Source organism: Dendrobium catenatum, unplaced genomic scaffold (assembly GCF_001605985.2).
Source record: "Dendrobium catenatum unplaced genomic scaffold, ASM160598v2 fragScaff_scaffold_793, whole genome shotgun sequence".
NCBI lineage: Eukaryota > Viridiplantae > Streptophyta > Magnoliopsida > Asparagales > Orchidaceae > Dendrobium > Dendrobium catenatum.
Genome location: NW_021319255.1, coordinates 682,574 through 703,955, shown reverse-complemented (window position 1 = coordinate 703,955; position 21,382 = coordinate 682,574). Strand labels below are relative to the sequence as shown.

The window sequence follows — 21,382 nt, the reverse complement described above, 5'->3', positions numbered from 1 at the left end:
TAGCTGTCGATATAATAAATAGAGGGCTAATGAGTGGAAGTGTTTGTTAGTAAACGATTTTTTTATTTTTCTTGGGTCGGAGTTATCAAAGACAAATAAGATAAACATGAGGTACTTGTAAGCTGCATTTGTTCTTTAAAATATAGAAAAAAGTTTAAAAAATAGATATAGATTTTAATTATTTGGAATGTGATTGAATGTAATTATGAAATAATACATAGTTTGCATCTTCAAACAACTTTGACTCCATCAATATATAATTTCATAAGAATAAAGATCATCAGCAATATAAGTTTTTCACCTAAGCAAACAAACTGTTGTTCATTAATGCACTTATGAAGAAATTTAATACTATATTTGTAAAATTATATGCTTTAATAAATATAATAGAGTTTAAAGGAGTAATAGAAGTTATCATAGACGAACTAAATGGGCTATAAATTATTTGAGAAATTGAAACTCAATTAAGTAATCACTTAATTTTAATTTTATTGTTCAAAATTTTAAAAAACAATAGCTTTCATCTTATTTTAGAATACGAATTCAATACTTTGATATCGACTCATTACATCATCATACGCACATGATTTGTCTTGAAATAAATATATATATAGATATATATATATAAGTATTATAATATATTATATATATATATATATAGATATAAGCATTAATTATTAAACCAACATTAATACATACACCAAAACATGTATATAATTTGATTTATCTAATAATTTGACGTTACGATTTGTAATTTTGCCCAAGATTTAGGCTTCGTTTGGGACGGCTTTTTTTATTGCTTTTTAAAACGGAGTTTTAGCATAAATAAAGAAATATGACTAAATCTGTTTAGAAAGCAATAAAAAGCACATCCCAAACGAAACCTTAGAAGTAGATAAACCATGGTACTCATGAGCCAAAAATCAATGGTTTAGCTTGTGCTTCGAACAAATACCAGCACTCAATGACTCATTCAATTATCAGATGAAGGACGAATAACGCACTTGGGTTTAACTACACTGTACAGGCACAGGTTCGACAACCGGGGGTGCCAATGTGTTCGAAAAGAAGAGCAAAAACAAACGTAGCAGCCCAAAAGTGACCAACCTCTGGACAGCTACGAAAACACCACGGATTCAAGTACAAGATCCATTACAAAATTTGAACGCGGACTGAAAACTTTTGCTATGATGAAATGAATGAGTGACAATTAAGTTATTCCTAGTAACATCCCAAGCTAGTGTACATTTATACAATTTACACTCTAAATACAGAAGCAATAATTGTACAACCACTGGTTAACTCGGCCTCTTACATCCACCTTATACCACCATGAATCATTAAGTTTTATTAAGGTTGGATATAGTTTCTTTGGGTTTTACTAAAGTATGAGGTTTCAAAAAAAGTTGATAATAACAAGCTTGATATCAAGGTATGCTAAGGGAGTCTCGAGTAAATAGCGGTCAGAACGTACCGACAACACCAGAGCAAAGCTTTGTTTGAGAATGACTTTTCTTTCTGCTTCTTAAAGCAGTGTACTAATACAAAAATTAAAATTTTTGGTACTAAAGAAGCTGCTGTTAAAAAGCAGAAAGAAAACTGTCCGCAAACAAAACGCAAAATGACCACAAGCCACAATTTATCCCTTCATTATCTCGCTGGATAAGGGATTAATGAACTTTACTTTTTTCATGTTTATCCTGCACAAATTGCTAGAGAATAGTAATGCAATGCAATTTGACATTGGTTGAAGCATGTAAAAAAAAATTTAATAAGATAGGAGTAGATACACACCAAAAGATGCTGATTTTAAAGAATCGGCTAAGTGAACCTTCGATTATGTGATTTTCTTTGGTGCTGTATTAAGCATCTCCCTTGTCAAAGAAACAGGCCCTTTCTGCGATTTTTTCCAATGGTAAATAGGCTGGAGGCGCGAGCCTCACTGAGTAAAATATCAATATGGAGAGACTTGTTTTTCGGATGATTTATTCAAAGATTTCAAACTGAAAGGCGACGATGCCAAAGATAAGTTCATAAAGCAAGCAAGAGGTAATGAAACTATAACTATGTCAGTAAATATAGCCCTAGAAATTTGCTGGAGCCATAGGACTTATCTATCAAATCAGTTTCATGCAGATAGTTGCAGGCTAGAGTTTCCTCGCGAGAGCTGTGAGGTAGAGATATAAGTTACTAACTAATCCATTATCATGTAGCTGAATCTGGCTTCTTGCCCTTGATTCTTCTAAAGCTGACAGACCGGGCAGGGGACAAGCAGAATGCATTTTATGGGTTCATTTTCTCAACAGATCACAGTGGAGATGATTCGCAGTCCACAGTTAAATACTCGAGATACCTGAATGAGATGACCCCTTGGGTAAGGGGTAAAACACAGAAACAGCAGTTTAAATTTTGCGTGAACGCGTGCGAAGCACCCTCTTAGAACACCCATGGTGTAGAACGTGTTCATCTCTATTAATGAATTTGCTGTATCCTACGAGAAAAGGAAAAATGCAGCATAACTATGAGTTACAACTCCAAAGGAATGCAATTACAAAGAAATCAATCAAAGCATGTTAGCGAAGTAGAACTATCTGGAGGCTTTAGGTTTCGAGTTTGGGATAATTTTCTTAGCTTCTTAAAGCAGCTTTTAGTTAAAAAATTAATTTGAATCATCTTAGCTAAAAAAAATCAAATCAGAGCATGTTAAAGCTTCGCCAAAGGATATCTATAGAAACTGAGGTAATGCTTGTCAAAGGAACAAATTTGATCCACCTTAGCTTCGAAGAGAGGCTTGTGCCCTATCGATCTCATATCCTCGCGAGCGCGCGCGCGGTAGCTCGGTCAGGGGTGAGAAGGTGATTGATTCATATCTCAAGGTTTGATGTCATTAAGGAACATATTAGGCTCTGGCCATAACCGGTATTTGTGGTGTCATTTGGCGGCAAAACCACTAAGTTCAGAGGGCTCAGATCATAACCGTTTATCCTAGCGGTGCCATTTGGTGGAAAAATCGCCTATTAGAAGAATCACATATCACACCTTACGGCAGAAGGATTACTTGAGAATTGAATCATAATAATATTTTCGACAGGTATTGGGCTCTATGTGAGATGAAGTTATATTCAAATTTGTCGCATCTCGGCAAAACTGTGCGAACAGTGGATGGGTTTTTGCTTAAAAGCATTGGATGATTTATTTCAACACATTTAAATATCCGGGATTTCGATGAATCTTTTTGGAATTTGGGATTTTTTTATTTTTTTGACATTTTTTTGGGTATTTAGGTGGAACTTGAAATTTTTTTAATAAACCCATACCAGTTGAAATTGTACATTCAACATGGCCATATCGGGTGACTTTGAGGTCGTTTCCATTTAATGGATGTACCTTGTCTAACTCGACCAAGCTATTGACTGAGGACTGGTTTCTCGTAAGCTTTGTGTCATGCATTAGTGAATTCTCTTGATTATAGACTGAATGTCTATATGAAGTATCAAAAGCAATATACTGGGTTGCCCAGTACTGTATATTTTTTGATGGTTCGAATCCAGTCGACTCCTATTGATCAGAACTATAGAAGGATCCAGGTTCGAACTTGAACTCACTTAGTTAACCCAGCAGCATCCCTATATGTCACATGTGACCCCATAACACGCTCGTCGGGCCCATCGTTAAGTTTGGGGTATTTTATAGTTATGTATTGAACCATTATCACTTCTACTTACTTCTGGAGGATCAGATTCAAATTTTATTGACCGCGCGCAACATCCCTAACGCCACATGTATCCCTACAATATGCTCGTCGGGGCCCATGCGAGTTTAATGATTTACACTTACCCCTTGTGTACCTATGTGCAGTACAGACTACGATGCCATGTGCAGGGAGCATTCTTGGAATATGTGAAATGCCTTCTGTCCGCTTGCATGAATGTTGGCGGATCCAGTGGGCATGTTAGCAGACTTCTGGATTTGAGTTATTTGGCTGCCTTGTGACATGGTAGATTATCGTGCACTACTTGCGTAGATTTATGCAAGTAGATGGTAGTGCACCTAATTAAATCTCCTACCTTTACCCCGTAGGTTGCTCTGCATGTTTTGTGCGTCTTGGCCGTTACAACACATCCACTACCCGCTGTATCGGTAAATGTATTCATTCACAGACTAAAAGTTGACTAACAGAAAATCTGCATATTACTGATGTCTTTCTACATCTACCCATGGGTGAATTATTGCATGCATTAAGAAATCTTGATCTCATTTTATATTCGCATTTGTTGTATAATTCCATGCATTGTTCATGAGCCAATATCATTGTATACTCTTGTCTTCATTCATGAATATTTCATTAAGTATGAGTTGCTTGGCTGGTAGATCTACCCCCACCCTCATCTTGCTCTCCATGGTTTAATTCTGTTATACAACTCCTCTTCACAATAAGGAGTTGATATACTTTATGCAAGCACTACGTTCAACGTTCCATCATTCCTGCACTTCTTGTATGTATGAGTTGTTCTATTGGAGTAGTCGAGCGTAAGTTGACAAGAATCTCTTATAGTGATGGAAGCTTCAAGTTGATTGGTTGCGTGCATTATTGCAATCTCCACGATGGTTCAACAATTCGAACTGGTAACACCAACTTTTTTGCTTTGCAACCTTGGCTCTCTATCTTGACTCGCTTCTGATCAACCTTATAGATTTTTGCGTTTGTGGTAGGATGTGTTCCCCACATATTGCTCAACAATCTACCATGCGTTGTGTACGGGTTACTTCTTCATGTTTCAACTAGGGCCTATCAGTTTGCACGTATTTTATATTGGATATAAAGTTCAACCACATAGTTTTATCTAGCCACGTGCAACTGTGTGGTTGAGAGATGAAATATCTAAATCATTGCCATAATCTCATCGCACTATGTTTTATCAGTTAAGAATTCATAGCAATGAAGTGCCCTGATTAATATCAAGTCTTTCACAGGTCCTTTCGAGTTTTGGCTCAAGTTCAATTGTTCAAGTCTTTTTGTGAGTACTAAAGTCCTCTACTTTCATTTAAGTTTGAGTTCAAGCGCATGCCTTTGTTCTTGTCAGCTTCGGTCCACATCAGTTCATTTTGTTGTTCAGTGAGCAGGTGGGGTCTAAGTCCCTCTCACTTGTTCAAACCAAGTCATAAGTCTCAGTGATCTTGTTCAATTCAAGTTCATTTGTGATCAAGTTTGAAAAAACTGGAAGGCTAACATCATTAGAGCCTCGTTTATTAGATTTAGGTTGTTTGATTAAGCACAAGCAATGCATAGTTTGAGTATTATTTATATATTTGCGTGGATGTGTTGACCTGCTTGTTCTTTTGAGAACTTGATTGATCAAGGTTTACAAATCTAGATCCTGAGCTTGACATGCTTGGTTCATCTAATATTTTATCTTCTTAAAATAACAATATAAAAAAAATTAAATTAAACTACCAAATTTATCATCAAATTTGGATTAAAAAAAGGAGAATATTTTAATAAAAAATTGATTATAAAGCAAGAAATTTTTTTTTTGGAAAAACAAACTAAATATCAAAAACCAATTTTTTTACTTCTATTAAAGCAAGAAAATATTAGTATCAAAATATTTTAATAAAAAATTGATTATAATGCATATTAAAAGTTTAAGTTTACTTTATGATAAACACAATACATAATTAATTTATATTACACTGATCTCAAAGCTCAAAAGAAAATTCTATAAGATGATTGTGAGACCTTCAATGCTTTACAGTGCAAAATATTGGCCATTAAAAGAAAAGAATACAATTAAGTTAAGTGTTGCAAAATATTGGCCATTAAAAGAAAAGCATACAATTAAGTTAGAGATTGAGGTTTCGCTTAAGACGGCTTTCTTATTGTTTCTTAAAGCAGCTTTCTAGCACAAACAAAGTCTGTTTTAGGAAGCAGTAAGAAAATCGTCTCAAACAAAGCTTGAATGCCAAACAAACAGATACGTAAAAATGTTAGAGTAGCTCCGGACTAGAGAGAGTTGCCTTCTAACCAAATATTTCATCCGGATATGCTTAACCTTTTTTTTCTCTAGCAATTTCATATCACCTCAAAATTGCAGTTACCTAACACAAGTATCATCTCCGATTCTTAGTGCCTTGATATAATACAAGGGAGAGATATTGGCCATAAACTAAAAAGCATAAAGCAGGCCATATCTCAAATTGATAAGTGCCAGATTGTTCCTTCATCCTCTCCACAACGTTGATGGACCTCCTCCATTCTCTCCACTGATTTGCAAATGCCACTGCAGCTCCAGTCGAAGGATGCAGCACAGGCATTTCCAGCCTGGGCTTTCCACTCACAGTCTGTGACAGTAATTTGTGTAAGAAAATGAAGCCCGTAACTCTTCCATGAAAAGGTCCATATACAGCATGTAGTTTACAGTAGAGGTGTAAACGAGTCGAGTTTAGGCCCATATCGAGCTCGGCTCATTAGTGGGAAAGCGAGCTTGTCACAAGCTCGAGCCGGCTCGGCTCACTTACACCCGTAACAGGAAAACCACATCACATAAAATGGGCGAATTTAGTGATCATAGCATCGCAGAATCATTTATCTTCTTTAAGATTGTTACCTGGAGGAGTTCCACAGCACATACTCCGCTCATCAATGTGCTCAACATCAAGGCCAATAAGCCAGGAACCCAGAGAAACATCTTCATTGGCATATTTATGCAGTATATGCCTGCAGGATTACAGAAAAGTAAAATAAATGGAGTATGATATAGGCATTATTCAAAGCTTCAGCATCAACATTCTAGCCTGTCAAACTCACCGATTGGCTGATATGTAAGTAGCAAGATCCTTGGAGATTGCATATAATTGTCCTGTTGCATGTCTGAAATATTTGTTGCCATCCTCGCCAAATTTCCAGTATTCTGGTTCATGGTATTTGACACCCCTACAAAGATTAGATGTAAATGCTACTTTCAAAATTTATTAAATGATATATATATATATTGTCCTAAAATATTCGTGACAGTAGAGAAATATGAACTGGCATCCTAGCTTTGTATGAAGATCCAGCACACAAACAGATGAAAAATAGAGATGTAACGTTTCATAAGAGACACAAGAGTTTTTACGTGTAAACCCAACAAAAGTGGGGAAAAACCACGTGGCCTAGCCCAATTTGAATGAATCCACTAGTATTTGCAATCAATTACAAATGAGGTCTTTCGTTGGGGAGAAGGCCTTGGCTTGATGTAACAACTATGCATCATATAAAGTGCATTACATAGTGGGAGTTGGAAGAATCAGTGTTGACATATTCGTTTGGTTGGCAGGACCATAGTCGGCATACAATTTAAGTTGGAAGGCTCGTAGTCAGCCGACGGTGGTCAGAAGAACCGTACTTGGCATGCGACGAAGGCTGGAAAGACCATAGTTAGGTGACGGTAGTCGAAAGGACTGTAGTCAGTGAACGACAGAGGTCAGAAAGATTGTAGTCAGTGAACGACAGAGGTTAGAAAGATTGTAGTCGAGCGACGATGGTCAGAAAGACCGTAGTTGGTGGGTGATGGAGGTCGGAAAGACCCTAGGGTGATGGAGGTCGGAAAGACCCTAGGGCGATGGTGGTTGAAAGGACCGTAGTTGACAACGGTGTTCGAAGAAATCATAGTCGTCGGGTGATAGAGGTTGGAAGGACTGTAATCGGTGAGCGACAGAGGTTGGAAAGACCACAGTTAGCGAGCGACGATGGTCGGAGAGACCGTAGTCGGTGGGCAACAGAGGTCTTAAAGACTGTAGTCGGGCGACGGTGGTCGGTAGGAAATCCGATAACAATCGGTGGTTGGGCGTAAGTCCAGCGACAGTTGGTGGCTGGGCGAAAGTCTAGCGAAAGTTCGACGATGGTCGATGGCCGGACGGTGGTTGATGAGGAGCTTGGTGACAAGAGAGATCTCAGATTTCTCTTCCTCTTCTATCTTCTTTCCCTTTTTATTCCCCTTCATTGAAAAAAATGAGGGGTCTATTTATAATTTTCTGGGAGTGGCATGGCCAGTAAATAGGGAGAAGATCAAGGGCACGTTGGGAGTGGTTCGAATGGACGACCGATATTAATTTCCTTGATCATAGACAATTTATCGAGCATTTGAGTGTCGTAATGATGCCAAAATTCGGCGATCTTGGGCTCGTTGGATTTGTCTCATAGAGCCACTCGATTCGACTATAAGTATGTCACATTTGAAAATCATTTGATCATCCAATTTATGGTTTGAACCTTCCAAATACGCTTAGGTCCTTGATTAGAACCCATTTGCGCTCGGATTGGATCGAATTTGGTGTCGTTAGATTCATCTTTTCGAGACGTTCAGTTCGATTATAAGTTTGTTGAAATCAGAGTTTGAATGGTCCTGGAATAATTTCAGAAGTTTTCAATCAGATTGCCTTGAGATTCATGCTCAATCATGAATTTTTTTATGATATATATATATATATATATATCATCATTGGCATATGCAAATATAAATATAAAATCATCATAATGGAGAAAATATTTAAAAGATAAATAAAATAAGAGAGGGCACAAAAACTAGGTATATGATATGCACTTAGATTATTATTATAAATTATCAATAAATATTAATAGAAGATAAAATGATTCATAGGGGGGGTGAGAGGTTTAAATATATTAAATCTATTATGCATAGGAATAAGAATATAGCTTGTTCAAATGAATAGTTTCTGAAGCATTATATGATTAGAGGATACCATAAATACTAGACAGTTATTTTATAAAATTAAAATTAAGTTAACTATATCATATGAATCTCAGGATTACAGGAGAAGACAAATGGAAACACGGATCGAAGTTGCTCAAAATGATTTGTAAAGAATCAATTTCACACTTTAGAAACGCTTATTAGGAACGAATAAAAATTAAGGATTCACAAAATCAGCCTCAAATAGCTGGGAAAAAGCCAATGATGATCATGATCAGTAAGGTACTCGTTCAATATAGTACTGAATAGCTAACTAATCATTGTTCTAGAGAAGATGGCAGATTCTATAGGAAGCGCAGTCATGGTATTAATGGAGGACCTGGTGGCCAAGGTAATACGAGTCTTGTTGCAGAACCATCACTGAGAAATCAAACAAAAATAAAGACAATGTTCCACATATAAATATTTAGATGTTAGGAAAATTAAAAAGAGCATCACCACTTACTGTTTTGCCAAAACAGGTCCAGATTTCATACAGCCAATATAGACACGTTGTTTTGATTTATGGTGTGCTAGAATAGAAGCAAGAACACCTGTTTTGCAGATATGGCATTTGATGAGAAATACCCAAAATGATCAGGAATGGTTGATGCAAATTGTTTAACATAGAAGGCAACCGACCAAGATTTACATGCACATCATCATCTACTTTGATGTAAAAATCAGCATCCCACAGAGCCACTGCAATGGAGAAATATATCTGAGTTTTTGAAGACAACTCTTGATAACCTTCAACATGGTTCTGTAGAAGAACAGAAAAAAATTTCTGGTTTATTAAGCAAGTTTTAGATACAAGTCAAGGAGAAAGGAAAGGAAACGTATTTTAGATGTTTTTTCAATATTTAGGTTTCATTTAGGACGGCTTTTTTAGTACTTCTTAAAGCAATTTTTTAGCACAAAAATTTTTTCTTTTGTACTAGAAAGTTGTTTTAAGAAGCAGAAAAAAAGTTCACAAATGAAACCTTAGCTGATAAATTGCAAATGGTTGCACAGATTAGCTAGAATAGTTAACACACCAGTCTAAGGAAATCCTGATGCTGCTTTTCTTCCGCTTCAATAGCACGGTCTAAAACACCACCAGGTGTCGAGCTAACACAAAAGAAAAAGCTCTGGAATATCAGTCAAGAGGCATTACTAAACATGTATAATTGTGTATTCTTCGTCTTCCCTATAAAACAATTATATCTAACATTTGAGCACCTGCGGCCAATAACAAAGCGCATAACAATTCCTTTCTCTTGCTCCATTCTTCTTAGGTTTTCAACTAATTGAAAGTATTTGAATTAAACCAATTATTTCCATCTGGAAAACAAAAGTTTGAAGAATTAAGAGATCAAGAACCTTGAGGCATCCAAGTATCTCTAATTGAATCTCTGCGTTTTCTACTGCTAAAAGCAGTCATAATGCCCATCACAAAGAAAACTTTCCGACGACCCTTCAGTGGTTCTGTTTGAGATCCCATAGTTTTCTGAAAGGTGTCCTGATCACTTACCTGTGCAGCTCTAGCAGCCGCCAGTTGCATCTCTAGATCAGAAATTGTTTTATCCAAACTCCTGAACCAATAAATACAGTACTTTGATTTGTTATTCAAACTGTTTATGATATCAATAATGAAGTTCTAAAGAAAGAAAAAAAGGTTTAAAAAAATGTGTAGAATGTTAAAAATTATATAACAAGTTGTTGCATGGACGAAGAGAGTTACATAATTATATCATGAGTATGTGATACTTGACCAAGGATATCCCCAGGGATTGAAGTTTCCTGAATATCGAGAATCAGACTTAGGATGAGTAAGCAGTTAAAAGTAGCCTACAAGGATGGTGCAAGCTGGTTGCATTTTATTAGAGCTTTAGAAGAAAATTACCTTTCTTTCGCAATGTACAGATCTTTCCAGGTATCTCCTTTTATAACTTCCCTTTGATGATGCCGCCTTTCCTCCCGCAAGCTCGGAAACACTCAATATCCTTTAGCAAGAAGAAATAGTTCTCAATAATTAAAAAAAAAATTAAACAAAAAAATATGTATAATACCAATCAATATTACAGCATTACTGCATTAAAAAGAACTAAACAATATAACTTATGCAAATAGTTTGCTTGGATTTGAAACTAGCTTAAAATAGGAATGATAGAGTGATCCAGGAGGATCCATTCAGCTGGCCTGATGGCCAGCAGCATCCAAATACGCCGGTAGCAGTACACCCAAGAAGATGCAATAACAATATTTTCTATAAGGGTGTTGACCACATTTTTCGCATTGACCACACTCAGACTCATCAGTGCACTCCATAGAATAGCCCTCCATTGATCGCGATCGTCACTAGACTAGAAAGCTATCAATAAAATTTGACTCATGCATTCTTTGTACGAGCACACTCGTGGCCACCCTGGCTCATCATCATGCTCAGACTCGAAATATATGAGTTGCATCATGTTGTACTTCATCATGTTTAAGGACACGTGTAACACTTGCAAAGATGATTTGTCTAAGTTTTATGTAGTTTCACGCATGCAATTTTTTATTTAGTTGAAATCTTCCCCCACATGAAAACTTTTTATCAAGGATTTGTCTCATGAAACAGATTGCACAAAAGCATTTAGATCATTGAGAACGTTCGAATAGGAAGATTTATGATATATATATATTCGTGATTAAATTTGAGTAGACTTTTGTCTTTTTTCTAAGTCTTTTGAGTAGCCATTTGCCCTTAAAAAAAATCTAGCTTCTACAAAATCTGAGAAAGGGTAAACCATGATGATGCCTTAGGTGTGCATCAATAAAAATGGCTTTGTTTTTAATTTTTTATTGGCTTGAAAAACACTACTCGTCTCCTCACATAAGGAAAAAAAAGCGCACATTGCTCCTCTTTTTTTTCAAGACACACAAGCAAAGTTTTTGAACCCTCCTTCGAACGTGAAACATTTGCTACCGGCCTCTTCCCTGCACACTCACAGGATTTCGATCAACCACCCTCATATTGGTCTCAAAGATTAATGGGGAACTTTTGTTAGATTTATGTTGATTCCGTGATAGACCTCATATTATTTCCGGGCGAAGTTTCGACGAAAATATGATGAGACTCATGCGAAAGGAAGAGTCACAAATGATTGGATCGTACCATTGTGAGGCATAGAATTGTTTGCAGGCATTTATGATCCACTATGTTGCACGGATACTCCTATTTACAAGGCATGCTGTATTGGACACGTGTCAGATACGGATACGCCTCCGATACGGCACGGATACGTGTCGGATACGGCTTTGTCATGTCCAATTAAAATATTATTTAAATTTGTCCAGACACTACGAGTCCTATTAAAAAAAAAAGAGCCATAATTTGTCCTATTCATTTCGGCTATCCACATTTGTGGCTTAAACATTTCGGTGAGCTAGGTTTTTCATTTCCGCACAGGTGTTCATCTTTTTCCTTATAGTCAAATGAGTGGCTCAACGACGTGAGCATAGAAGCGGACAGGATCATCCTTCGTCGATGAAAAGGCTTGACGACGCAAGCATTAAAGCCAACTGGATCATCCTTTGTCGAACGGTGAAGGCGACATGAGCAATGAATTAAGGTTAATTTTCTTTGTTCTTTGTTTTCTTCGTTCTTCGTCGACGGAGCAACTCGGTACTCGGTACCGCTCGGTACTACTAGGTACTGCTCGGTACTAAAACTTAGTACCACTCGGTATCGGAACTCGGTACTGCTCAGTACCTCTACGCAACTCTCCGTACCATGCTCAGTATTAATGCTCGGTATCGCTCGGTACAAAGGGATATCGCTCGGTACCAAGCGGCATCGAGAAGGTAGAGAAATCTTTAAAACAACTCTTAAAGTAGGTCGAGCACTGCCAGGGGGCAGCGCCCCCTTGGACCCCCGGCATAGTCGCAACATATCTACACTTTTACATAAAATTTTTCATGTTTCAAATTCATGTAGTTTAATTTGTGTCGATCTTTTGTAGTATTATGAGCTCTAGTGGTGTAGGAATTGGGTATGATGATGGCCCATCAGAGATCAATATTGAAGATAACAAACCTCTATGGGGTTATGTGACAGAAATAGATAAAATGTTAGAAGGGGGAGGCAATATTACATTCAAATGCAATTTTTGTAATGCCACATACAAAGGTTCATATTATAGAGTGAAAGCTCATTTGTTGAAAATTAGTGGTCATGGAATTAAAGTATGTCCGAAGATAAGCTCATCATAAATAGCTGAATTACAAAGGAAAATCAGTGAAGCTGAGCAAAAGGAGTAAAAAGACCTTCCAAAATATATTCCACTTCCAAGCACTCATGTTTCATATCCTTCATCATCTTTTTCAATTAGAAGTGATAATAATATTGTAAACAAAGGGCTTTTTCGGATGAAAGGATTTGAACCAAAAAGAAGAAAATATATTGCAGATAGTGCTTCAGATAGTGCTTTGGAGAAAGCATTTAATTTACAAAAGAGAGAACAACTAGATGGGAAAATAGCTATAATGTTTTACTCGGTTGGACTTTGATAGGAAATACTTGAGTTCACAAGTAATCCTAACCCAAACCAGTGAAAATTCAACAGCAAAACTGCTGTCCACAACAGAAAAACAGTAGGAAACAGGAAAAAACTGAGAGAAATGCAGTAGAAACTCGTAAGGAAACGAAGCCAACACTATTATTTCAATAGAAGATGAAAAACACTTGCAAGATACAACTTTCCTTCAATTCGAGAGGAAGGAAAAACTCTCCAACGATCTCCGGCAAAGCCAAGAGCCAAAGAACACCAAACCCTAGATCTCAAAATAATTCAAATTCAAGATGACCCTAATTCCCCTCTCATCTCCCTAATTAATCATGAAAGGAGGATTACAAAAGACCTAATTACCCTTCTAATTCAAATTCTCCCTCCTAAAATTTGAATTAACTCCAAGTGGGCCCCCCCAGCTCTTCCGCCCCCTCCTTGTGCTTGCCTGGCTTCCGCCGGCTATAGACCTGGACCGGCCCAGGTGCCGGCCTATCAGACTTCCTTCTAACTTTGCAAGGAATCCACATTACAAGAATGTATTTACCTACACATGCAATAATAATCTTGCAGGATATGTGCCACTGGAATATATTGTCATTAGAATGAAGTTGTTGCAAAGAGAGATGGATAATATTGAGAAGCAAGCCTACTAGAGGAGTTTGGAAGGAAAAAAGAGTTACTTTGGTTTGTAATAGGTGGACATATCCACAAAGAAGCCCACTTATCAACTTCATGGTAGTAACAGAGAACTATCATATGTTTATCAAAGTTGTAAACTATGAAGGATAGTACACAGATAAGTTCTTCATTTCTAATTTAATCAAACAAGTTATCATGATGGTGAGGCCTTCACATCATTCAGGTCATTACTGATAATGCACATCTTTGTAGAGTTACAGGTCTACTTGTAGAGCAAGCCTATCCTCATATTTTCTGGACACCGTGTGTTGTGCATACGCTTAATATTGCCTTGAAGAACATTTGTGCCGCTAAGAATACCGAGGCAAATGAAATCACCTACAATGAATGTCATTGGATCATAGTGATTGCTGGAGATGCAGTTGTAATTAGAAATTTTATTATGAATCACTCCATGAGACTCTCTATGTTCAATAATTTTTCTAATTTTAAGATGCTTGCAGTTGCTGAAACTTGATTTGCCTCAGTTATGGAAAGAGACAACAGGATGTGGGATGTTGTTGGAGATTGATTTGAATCTCTTGAGGATATGAGAATATTAGAAATTGTTAATCTTTCACTTAATGAGCCTGAATTGGAAGTTATGATATTTATTGAAGATCATATAGAAATTCAAAGACAAACCACTGAAGAAGCTAATCCTATCATTCCTTCTATTGAATAGTTGAAAATATTCTGGACAATTTATAGTTTTGTTTTTTTTGTTATAGTAGACATTTAAATATTTAATACTTATTTTTATTTTGATATTATAAGATATAATGCTACAAATAATGTTGCTTTCAAAATTTTTTTGTCATTTCAAATATTACACTTTGATTACTTTTTTAATTTTTATGTATGAATTATATATTATAATGTCATATTCGCGCCGTATTCGTATCCTGTATTTTTATGAATTGGCGTATCCCGTATCCGTATCGTGTCGTATCCGTATCGGTGCAACATAGATGCTCCAGTATGACAATAGATTTAAGGCAAATTAATTATACTTACAATTGTCTTTTGAGTATTTCATAGAAGGGGCTGCACCATCCTCAAGGGTGGAAGAGATTAACTAAACAACTTTGAAAGATAAAAACATATGCAATTACAATACACTAGAGATTTCCCCTACTCAAAATATGCATATTGAGTAAGATTTGTTTATTATGGTTAATCAAGTTTCCCATGTGACCAAATTCCCATAATTACTTACATATTGGACGAGCCTAATAATACTCTAAATTAGGGGTATTTATTTATTTTCCTTTGGGGTTTGACAAAGTAAATTTTCTAAGCAAGACTCCTTACAGATAACTAGACATCATGCAAGGGATAGCACAATCGAGAATGTAGAGGTCAGCACAAAAGGCTGAAATCATCTATAACAGCTTGATATGTGAAGGAACATCATAGAATAACATAAAAATATAGGTCTTATTGTCTCCAAATGATGAGATCTCGCCCAATAATGAGAACTAAAATATTATGAGGACAATACTAATCTAGAACCCAAATCTAGAGAAAGCCTAAACATGCTAACAAAATGATGCTCATGACCAAAGTCAATGTAGATACCATAATGGGACTTGCAGCTTGAAATCCCCCTAAAAACTAAGGATGCCCAAGAATTAGTTTTACATTCATGCTTGAAAAGAACAGCTAGCTAGACCCACTTAACAAATAAATAATAATATTTGATCTGTATATAAATTCAATATAAGATATATGTGATATATACAGAAAAAAGTCTTACAATTTTGCCATTGAAGCAAAGGTAGCCCAAGTATGAACATATTATGTATATGCATATTTTGGTTTAGTCCGAAGTTAGTTATAAGAAAATAAATCTAATATAAAAACCCATTAGGCTATGCATATGTGTGTATCAACATGAGATTTTCACTGACTTTCAAAAGCATACATTTAATAAATAGGAAAATCAATCAAATGCTAACTGCACATTTATGGTATACTAAAGGGGCTAAGATTTGTTATTTTAAAAAGAGTGCTTTAAAATAAGTCTTTTTTTTCTTTTATTGCTTTTAGATCATTTGATTGTTTATAATAAAAAACCTGACAATCACAAGAGCCTCATGATCATAAATTAGTCCAAATGTTCCACATAAGCAAAAGGAATAAACCTAAGAAAAAATATGTAGTTCTAGTGCGCGACTAAGTACATAATCAATCGCACACATATTAAATGAATAATTAATGGCACAACATGCAACTAGAATCTGGGATAAACACCAGAAAAAAAAAAAAAGATAATTGAACTCTATCATAACTACAACCCAATGCTCAAAACCACGTAAAATGAATGGTATAAAATCTTAAAAGTCTTAATCTTGATCAGCATTTGACCTACTGCCTTTTAAAAAAATCTATATACCTAATGACTTTTCTACACTGAAAAATACATAAATAAAATAAAAATTATGAAATTATCACTATAAAATAAATATTAGTATAATAAAGCATTTACATATGATCGCACAATCCATTAATGGAGCCTAAGTGATTTAGCATGCTTCCCCATCAGCAATTTTAGGAGACTTTAGACCATGACTAATGGTTTGCCTTCGACAATCTCATAGAATATTTGAGTTGTACAATAAATTGCTTATATAGCTCTAGTCTTCTCCTTAGTTGACCTTAAGTGGACTAATGACCCTCTTATAATTCAGTTCTAATGATTCTAGACTACTTAATAGGTTTATTATCATATTTTAACTTTAACTTAAATAAGTTTATTATAGAAGACCTAACAGCCCCCTTAATGTCTATGTTGGCTAGTGAAGTGCCTTACATGAATTTAATTGATTATGAGCCTTCCCAATTAGCAATAGTATCCCTTAGAAGTCCTTGAGTTAGCTACTAGCTTAGCCTTTAGACCTTGTTAGCAACCCTGTCTGAAGTAATTAGGTATAAGTAGACTAGCTGCTTTACCAATTGATTTAAGTAGCTTTAGACTAATTAGTAACTAATCCAAGATAGCCTTAAATACTTTTTAGGTTATCTAACGACTAGGTTAGTTTTATGCTAATATTTTTTATATTGCTAAAAACATAACCTAACTCAAAGTGGGCGAAGTTTATTCTCAAGGTCTTAAAATTCATGGGGCCTTAGACATAAGAAGCCTCAAGTATTTGGAAGGGGGTGCATTCACTATCATTTGACTCTCTACTACCCCTAAAACATGTGCCTTAGGAGTTGGAAGTGGATCACCCTCCACTCTTTTAATACCTTAGAACTACCCCTGTCGAAGACTAGGATCTAGGATTATACATATATACATCCCTCCCTGGTGAAACTTCTTTGACTCAATTTCATTTTAATTACACACCTATACTCTCTTACTCTCTCTCTCTCTCTTTAAAATATTTTTCTCTCACTTTCCTCTCATTCATTATTGAAAAAATACTACATAATGCATATCAACATGCCGCCTAAAACTATCAACTTACATCAATTTCAAGAATTTTAAAATAATGTGAACAAATTACATCAAATCACAAAAAACTATATGTTATTGATAAAAAAAACCTTAATATGACAGGATCAAATATAAAACTTAACTGCTAAGTTTTGAACCTCACATGAACCTAAGGAAAGTTGTTGATAATCCTTGCTCCAATATAAAAAATTTAAACCCCATTTTTTTATGAAATTCATGATCCTTGTGAATTTCTAGATATATAGACTCAATGGAGTTTTTTTTTTAACTGACATAACATGAATGATTATCAACAAACAAATTTACAAAAATGAAACTCATAGGGTGCACCAAAATCTACAAGACCAACATCTTAGCCAAATCATTTAGAAATGATAAAACCAAATAGACTTTGGTTGAGCTGAAATAACTCCTAAATGTTAAGTACTATCATAGGTTCTATGACAAGCATCTACATAGCCTATTATTAATCCCCAAATAAGAAATTATGCAAGCTGCTGGCTATATGAATACTTATGAGCGCCTCCTAGCAAAGACATTGGCAACTTACCAACAAGTTTGTCATCGAACTCTAATATGAAATTAGGAATGAAGTTGAATTATAAGATTCTAAGACTTTAGAAGAGGCTTTTCACTTTGCCCTAGTGATTGAAAAATAAAAGAGGTTGATCCCCTCTACCAAACTTGAGAACTTATTCAACTTCTACATCCATGTCTACAACGATACCATCTGCTTCAACTTCCACTGCCAAAAACTCTCCTTGAACTAAACCATGATAGCATCAATGATATTATTTACTTAAAATATCATAAAAAGGACCATATAGAAAATCAGTGCACAGTAAAAAATTTATTTCAGAAGAAATTGAGTCTTTTGAACCTAAAAATTAGGAAAACATTTTGAATCATAATCTTCCTTTAGAAAATGAAGATGATTTAGATAATATACTCATAGTTATTATGAGATGCCTTTCAATGACTAAACAAAACTCAAAAGGCTAACATCGATGTGATATTTTCAAATGATAGCTACCTATAATAAGTAGAAATGCAAAGTTATAATTGATGATGGGGAGTGCAATAAATGTTATCTCCACTAGTGATTTTATTTGAATAAACCTTATCCTGAGTTATTTCATATCAATTGGGTCAATCACACCTCTCTACGCATGACTTATAGATACTTTGTTCTAATTAAGATGAGCACTTATGAGAATCAAATCTGATGTGATATTTCACCCATAGATATAGCGCATATCTTATTAGATAGACCATGAATTTATGATTAGTATGTGATTCACTATGATAAAATAAATACTTATACATTCAAAATTAATAATTAGATCATCAAATTTCTCTCTATCAAACCACGAGAGAAAGAAGTTGTACTTTCCCCATATAAAATCTCTTCTAACTTAAAACCTATAATTGTCATAAAAAATAATCAAGCTTTAGCTTATAATTATTGACCACCTAGCCTCTCACCCTAAACCCAAGAAGCCTCCCTTAATGATTTATCTCCTCCTATGAAAATCCATATTGAATACGTAGAGTTTAAAAAGTTGAGAAAAAAATTATCTCAACTCAACACTGCACTTATTATATGTTAAAGCGATCACCCCTACCCATTCAGAGACTCGCATACATGTTATCTCTAATATCCTTTTTGAGTTATATGATCTGACCCTAGATGAAATACTTGATGAGTTACCCACAACAAGAGACATCTAACATGCCATTAACTTCACCATCAGTTTACAGTCACCTACCTCATTGGAAGATGAACCCTACTTAAAATGTGAAATTGCAACATCAGGTAAATGACTTCCTTAAGAAAGACTTCTTCTAAAAAAGTTGTATTCCCTATACTATGCCTGGCCTTCTCACACACAAAAAAAGATTAATCTTAGAACATGAGCATAAATAGTTGTGATATTAATGAGATCACAATCAAGAATAGGCTACATATCCCTAGATTGGATAATATGCTAGATCTTATTTTTGGCTCAATTATTATTATTATTTTAAATAAATTTTTAAAAAAGTACCATCAAACTAGGATCATGGTTGATAATGAATGAAAGACTACTGTTAAGACACCACATTGCCTATATGAATAATTAGTTATGCTCTTTGAGTTGTCCAACACTCATAATATATTTATGAGATTAATAACCAATATACTAAAACCATTCATAAGAAAGTTTTTTCATTCTACTTTGATAATATTTTGATCTATAACATCAATGAAAAATCTTAAAACTTATTTTTCGAAATCTTAAAAGCCGAAAAAAAAAATTACATCAATATAAAAAATACTTATTCATTCAAAAAGAAATCATATTTATAGGATTCATCATTTCTATTAATGGACTCCACCAAAATCATTAACCAAATTTGGAAGTTTTATGGATTGGCCACATTTTATAATATATTTATTAAAGACTTTAGCATTATTATAGCCTCTCAATCACAGACATTCTTAAAAAGGATAATTTAGTATGGAAAACTAATACTGCCAAGACATTTGATCAATTAAAGTCCTCATGACCTCTTCAGATGTCCTTTTGGTTGCTTGGCTTTGTCAAACCATTTAAATACCTAGTAATACCTCTAAGACTTGCATAGGTGGAGTGCTCAATTAAGATAATCATCATATTGCTTATTTTACTGAAAAATTAAATGAGGTCAAGTAACACTACTCAATTCATGATTAAAAATTTTACGCTATTATCTAATCCTTTACATACTAGAGACAATACCTATTATACATAGATTTTCCTATATTCTAACCATCATGCCCTTAAGTATATCAACACCCAAAAAAAAATTAATCACAAACATACAAAATGGGTCAAATTTCTTCAATATTATTCTTTCACCTTGAAATACAAACCAAGTACGGAAAATAAAACTACCAAAGCATTATCCAGAGTCACTTTAGTCATTCTCTTCCTTAAAATTATAAATCACTATTTAAAAAAAAAAGACTATACTTCATACCCTCTTTATTATGACACATGGATAAATCTCTTACTCTGACTAACATCATTTATATTCTTCATGGCTATTTTAATTAAGAAAATAAGATTTCTATTCCTAATCATCTCTTTGAGATTTTCTAATCACTAAGCTTCATTCTGAGAGTACAACGAGATACTTTAGAAAAGATAGAACTATTGAGATGATAGAATTAAGGTTTTTTAGCCTTCCTTAAAAAGAGATGTTGAGTGCATCCTTGTCTGTTGTCTCACTTACAAATTTGACAAAACTAAGCAAAAATTAGCAAGTACATTGCACTTCATGTCCCCTATCGATCTTGGGAGGACCTATACTTGATTTATTTTAAGATTGCCAATAACTCCTCATGGACATGATAAACATTTGTAGTTTTTGATAAGTTTTTTGAAATACCACACTTCTTACCTTGTTCAAAAATTAATGATGCTTCCCATATAACCAAACTTTTCTTTAAGGAAATTATTAAATATCATGGCTTACCATCAATAAGAATTTCAAAGAGGAATGCTAGATTTGTTTTATATATTTTGAAAAACATTATCAAAATTATTTGGAACATAATCAAAATTTTCATCTGCTATCCCCAAATGGATGATCACGAAGTTATTAATAGATCCTTAAACAACTTACTAAGGTATTTAGTAGGTAATGAGAATATTGACACTTGGGTACTACCTACATCTAAATTTGCATATAATATTACTATTTCTAGAACAACTCATAAAATATCTTTAGAGTTGTTTATAGATATAACCCAAGGAAATCAATCGATCTAGCAGATATTTTTTATTGTTTATTTTCCTATGTTGCATTCACCTTTACACGAAATTTCATTATCTTTATAAACAAGTAAAGAAGTAAGTTAAAAAAAGTAATAATAAATAAGCAAATATAATAAATTCTAAATGTTCTTCCAAGAAATATAATGAATGTGAGCATGACTCAATTTGAAT

At 34.7% G+C, this 21,382-nt stretch overlaps 1 protein-coding gene across 1 annotated transcript in view; it reads right to left on the bottom strand.

The window, feature by feature from the left end:
• Positions 1-5,881: 5,881 nt before the first annotated feature.
• The window catches only part of LOC110116659 (beta-1,6-galactosyltransferase GALT31A), a 29,586-nt gene continuing 14,085 nt past the window's right edge, over positions 5,882-21,382 (bottom strand). The window contains exons 2-11 of the mRNA XM_020850336.2: positions 10,621-10,720; positions 10,459-10,517; positions 10,098-10,309; positions 9,957-10,020; positions 9,773-9,845; positions 9,378-9,498; positions 9,202-9,289; positions 6,809-6,934; positions 6,609-6,718; positions 5,882-6,342 (exon numbers count right to left, since the gene is read on the bottom strand). Of these exons, the coding sequence (XP_020705995.1) occupies positions 6,194-6,342; positions 6,609-6,718; positions 6,809-6,934; positions 9,202-9,289; positions 9,378-9,498; positions 9,773-9,845; positions 9,957-10,020; positions 10,098-10,309; positions 10,459-10,517; positions 10,621-10,720 (1,102 nt within the window). The 3' untranslated portion in view covers positions 5,882-6,193. The remainder of the gene's footprint in view (positions 6,343-6,608; positions 6,719-6,808; positions 6,935-9,201; positions 9,290-9,377; positions 9,499-9,772; positions 9,846-9,956; positions 10,021-10,097; positions 10,310-10,458; positions 10,518-10,620; positions 10,721-21,382) is intronic.